This window comes from Arachis ipaensis, chromosome B07 (assembly GCF_000816755.2).
Source record: "Arachis ipaensis cultivar K30076 chromosome B07, Araip1.1, whole genome shotgun sequence".
NCBI classification, from domain to species: Eukaryota; Viridiplantae; Streptophyta; class Magnoliopsida; order Fabales; family Fabaceae; genus Arachis; species Arachis ipaensis.
The window spans coordinates 31,411,776-31,416,592 of record NC_029791.2 but is presented as its reverse complement, the minus strand read 5'-3'; the positions used below and the strand labels follow the sequence as shown (position 1 = coordinate 31,416,592).

Genomic DNA, 4,817 nt, shown 5'->3' with positions numbered 1-4,817 from the left:
ATAAACGGCTCGTCAATCAGAGCTCCGAATTAAAAGTTATAAGGATTTGAAGTTGGAAGTGGAATAAGGGGTTAGGGTTCTATTGGTCTTCTCCCTTCTCACCGTGGACTCCCCCTTTCATAATGAAATTTGAAATATTGTGTCTGCAAGTGGGGAAAAGGCTTATTTGGGTTGGGCTTTGGGCCCAGTTCAATCTATTTAATCTGTTGGCCCAATTTCAAACCAAAACCTTTAAAATTAGTGTTAAAATTTGTGTTTTAAATACTTCTACTTTTTTAAATTATAACATTTAATTTTTTAATTTTTTGAATAATATTTATTTTATTAGCTAATTGTTTGTAAACTTTTTGGGGTTTACATTATATGCATTAAAGAATAGAAAGAATGATCCTTTGGTAAGGAAAGGTGACCCCCAAAGACAAGATAATCGAAGTAATCTTCGGTAAGAGAATGTGATCGACAAAATTTTGGAATAAGAACCTTCAGTAAGAGAAGGGGTCTCCCATCAATTTTATACATAGTTTGAGTTCAAAACACTCCAAGTCAAAATAATGTTAAAAGAATGCTTAAGAAAAATTAAGGTCAATTTGATACATTGCATAAGAGTTTATATCACCAAAAGATCGTTTTCTTTTATGTACAGAGAAATTAGGAGAATGTCAAGAGAAATTAAGTCAAGATTTATGTGTTTGCATTTTGTATGTTTTAACATTATAGGCATTCAGTCTTGAGTCACATATGTCATAACATAAGAAAGAAAAATTTAAAAGCCACACCACTCCAATTAACAAAGACTTTTAAAAATACTAATTGAACCTCATCATTGCATCATCATTATTTTTATTTTAAAATTCAGAGTAGATGGAGATGGATACAATGACACCACATAAATAAATTATTGAGAAATTTTTGTTTATTCTCACCCCTCTTCCCGTACCATCATCAGAAATGACACAGTGCGAAGCAATATACTACTTGATTGAGTTGAAAAGACGTGTACACTATAAGATGATTAGGAACGGATATCAAGGACATAGATACAGAACGTTAAGCACTTGCTCAAATTCATATTAAAGATAGAGAATAGGCGATTGTTTTAGTTATAGTTGTACAAAGTACGAGAATTAAAATTTTCTGCGTGTCTTGTTTTATCTTTATTGAGTGACTCAATTGTGGTTTTGATGTTTGTTTTTCTTTAGAGTAATATCCCAAATAGGTCCCCAAGAAATTTACCATCCGATAGTTTTGCCCCCCACAAAATTTAACTAAGATTTCGACCCTGAGGTTCTCAGATATCCACCAGATACGTCCCCAAAACTGTTTGATCCTGTTAACGTGGTGACGTGTCAGGTTAACTGCGACATGTCACTTCCAGGATATTTTGGTCCCCATCCACGCTGGACAAAATGACGTTGTATTGGAACCAGGGAAAAAACGACGTCGTTTCGGAGAGGACAAATTCGTCCCCACTTGGACAGATAATGCAAACGGCGCCATTTTCATGTGCGGGACCTATTTGCCTTATAATAGTATCTTAGGGGACCTATTTGACTTATAATTCGTGATGTTACACTCAAATACTTTCATTGTCCCTGTTTGTTAATATTGGAAACACAGGCTGATGTATTTGAACTGGTAGCATGCAAGAGCCTAATCCTCCCTCTCAATATACTCAAGTTGACAATTTTCCCTCAGATGTGACAAGAAATGTCTCAAGCAATCCAAAGGTATGCCCCCTTGTAAGTGGCTTAATGTAAGCAGTTGAACTCTGTGTGAAACATGGTGATAACAATACTGTTTATTCCAAGCTTAGCTTTCTTTTAGATGTCCAAAGGAGACAGTAATTAGGGCCAAGAATTCGAGGAGTGTTAGTGCTGAGACAATGGCAGCTGCAACCAGTGGCACAATATCTAAGTTGTTCAAATTCATTCCAACACCAGGGTTGAACCAGTCTTTCAAGAAATGATGCTTCTAAGAATTAGTGTGAAAGTTGTTGTCTTAGTTATGTTACCACCTTTTGTTATGTTGGAGGAAGAAGACTTTATGTTGTTCAGAATGATTTTGCCCCTGGTTCCAATACGACGTCGTTTTGTCTAGCATGGATGGGGACCAAAATGTCCTGGAGGTGACATGTCGCAATTAACCTGACACGTCACCACGTTAACCGGATCAAACGGTTTTGGGGGACGTATCTGGTGGATATCTGAGAACCTCAGGGTCGAAATCTTAGTTAAATTTTGTGGGGGACAAAACTGTCAGATGGTAAATTTCTTGGGGACCTATTTGGGGTATTACTCTTTTCTTTATTTATATGATTATTTGATATGAGTAAATTTTGTCATTGTTTTTGCCTTTATAGCATAGTACGCCGATTTTCCGTGTTAGTATCACTAGGTCCACTTATATTCCCTAACTAGTAATGATTATAATGATCAAGACTCTCACTATTTTTAAATGACTTTTAAAAATAAAAACTAATTATCCACTATTTTTTTTATAAATTATTTTATATAAAGATTTTATTTCAAAAATTTCATAAAATTCAACAACCAATATAATCTAAATAAGGCTTAAACCTAGTTTAAAAAATATTAGAGTATTACATATACTAACCCTGTAATTTACTAAATCTTCAATACTAAAAGCAATGCAATTTATAAATTTTGAATGATATAAATTGAACATTGAACATTCTATAACAACAAACACCCATAAACATTGAACCTCAAATAAATACAGCAAATATGCATTAATAAAGTGAACCCACGATGGTTAGCTGCGACAGAAAACCATCACAAAATCGATCAAAAAAGACACAGCAAAGTCATGCAGTATAAAGTCATGAAGCAAAATAGTAGAGCAAAGAGCCAGAGAGTGAGAAACGACAAGCGACGACGAAATAGGAAAAAAAAGGTAGGAGAAACAGGTAAATGGCAACAAATGGTGGCAGTAAGGCGGATGGTTGAGATGCGAAGCAAGGCAAACTAATGAGCAAGAGAATCGGATCCAAAGACGATTAGAGTAGACGAAAGCGTTAAGTACAATAGAGGCAGGAGATGTCGACAACAACGCTAATAACGGTGGCAAACAGCACCAACACAGTGGTCGGCAATAGGGAATAGTGAGAGAATAAGAGTTGGGACTTGAGAGAGTAAGAAACGGCACCGTTGAGAGTCAGAAAGGAGTGCGTGTTCTATCTACGTGAAATCCTACATCTGAAAATAATTTTTCTTTGTTTTTTGGCAAAACGACTCCGTTTTGGATTATTAAAGGCAAAAAATAAACTTGCAAATTCATTTCTAGATTCGCAAATTTGACTACCTAAACTAAGTTTACTCAAAATTAAATCTGTGTCTGAATTAATTCGATTTCACTACCTAAATTCGTAAATTCATATAAATATATATGGGTTAACTCACGAGTTTGACAATAATAATTTTAAGTACTAACACATTTTTTTTTTATTTTCAAATCAATAATTTCAAACTAACGGCACAAGAAAACTAATCAAAATTTAAAGATTTTTACTACTGAAAAACTCACATTTGAAAGACAAACACTTATAAACTAATTTCTAATTCTAAATATCTTTCATCGGGTACTACGCACCTTAAAAGAAAAAAAAAAAAGGGATCACATCAACAATATGTTGATCTTTCAAGGGTAGATATCAGTGTGGTTCTCCCTAATCACCTTAATTATATTCATATTTCATCAATACTTGACTCTTCACTTAACAATATTGGTTATTACCTAAGTAAATAAATTCATATTTAACTAACATAATTGACTCTTGACTTTCTATATTGGCCAAGAGGCCATGCAAGTTTGATCTGTGATCATCATCATTATATCTCAGTCTATATATATATTTGCCTAATTCCATTATACCTGCACTACACTTCCATATCCCTTTTTTGTGTCTCTCTACCAAAGATCGGTGATATGGATAATTTAAAGGCATATCTTTCCTTTGTTTTTCTTTGGGTTTTCTTCTTGTCTTCTCATGTTCTAGCTTATCATGAATTGCCCCAAGGTGAGTCTACTCATAAAAATATGATTATGCACGTAACTAGTTATCCGAACAATTTAACAATACAACTAATACCCCTGCTTATGAATAAAGTCTTTAGTTCATGGCGGTGTTGTAAATCAAAATTGGATTTTTAAGTTTTATTCTTCATGATCTTTAATTTTGATATTATATAATAAAAAGTTGCTCTTATCATGGCATATGTTATAAAAGTACGTTTGTATATATTATATATTTCACCATTTGATTATAACATGATTTTGCATTATATTTTCTTGATTCATTAAAAGAGAGAAAAACAGAGTATAATTTGAAAGTTCAAAAGAGAAAAGATTCAATAAATGACTGGGTTTATCCTTCTATTGGTTACAATCCTACTACAACGACAACAACCCCACCCCCAGAAGCCGCCATTGATGGCTGGTCTAAATATATCGGTAAAGCACCTTTCTACTTTTTTTTTTTTTCCTGATTAGTCAGATAATCATGCATATGAAATGCTAAAGTGTAAGTATTTTCACAAAAATAATTTAATGGTTTCGTAATTAATGTTTATATGAACAAATTAAATTATCTACTGCGTTATATATTTCATACAATAATCACTATAATTATTGTTCAAGCTCTCTATTAAGAATCCAACTCCAATTCAATATTATTGAAATGAAGGATTACATAAACAAACAGAGATTATATTTTCTTTTTGTCTATTTATTAACGTATACGTATATATAATTATATAAAATATGATTACAATTAAGATCTATATATTAAGAACAATTCA

General features: G+C 32.9%; 1 protein-coding gene across 3 annotated transcripts in view; it reads left to right on the top strand.

The window, feature by feature from the left end:
* Positions 3,864–4,817, top strand: part of LOC107610142 — a 2,390-nt gene continuing 1,436 nt past the window's right edge. Inside the window, exons 1-2 of one of the 3 annotated variants that reach the window (XM_016312224.2) lie at positions 3,877–4,036; positions 4,324–4,470. In XM_016312224.2, the coding sequence (XP_016167710.1) occupies positions 3,946–4,036; positions 4,324–4,470 (238 nt within the window). In that variant the 5' untranslated portion in view covers positions 3,877–3,945. Of the gene's footprint in view, positions 4,037–4,323; positions 4,471–4,817 lie in introns of all 3 variants that reach the window. The other 2 variants (XM_016312225.2, XM_016312226.2) reach the window with 2 other exon arrangements.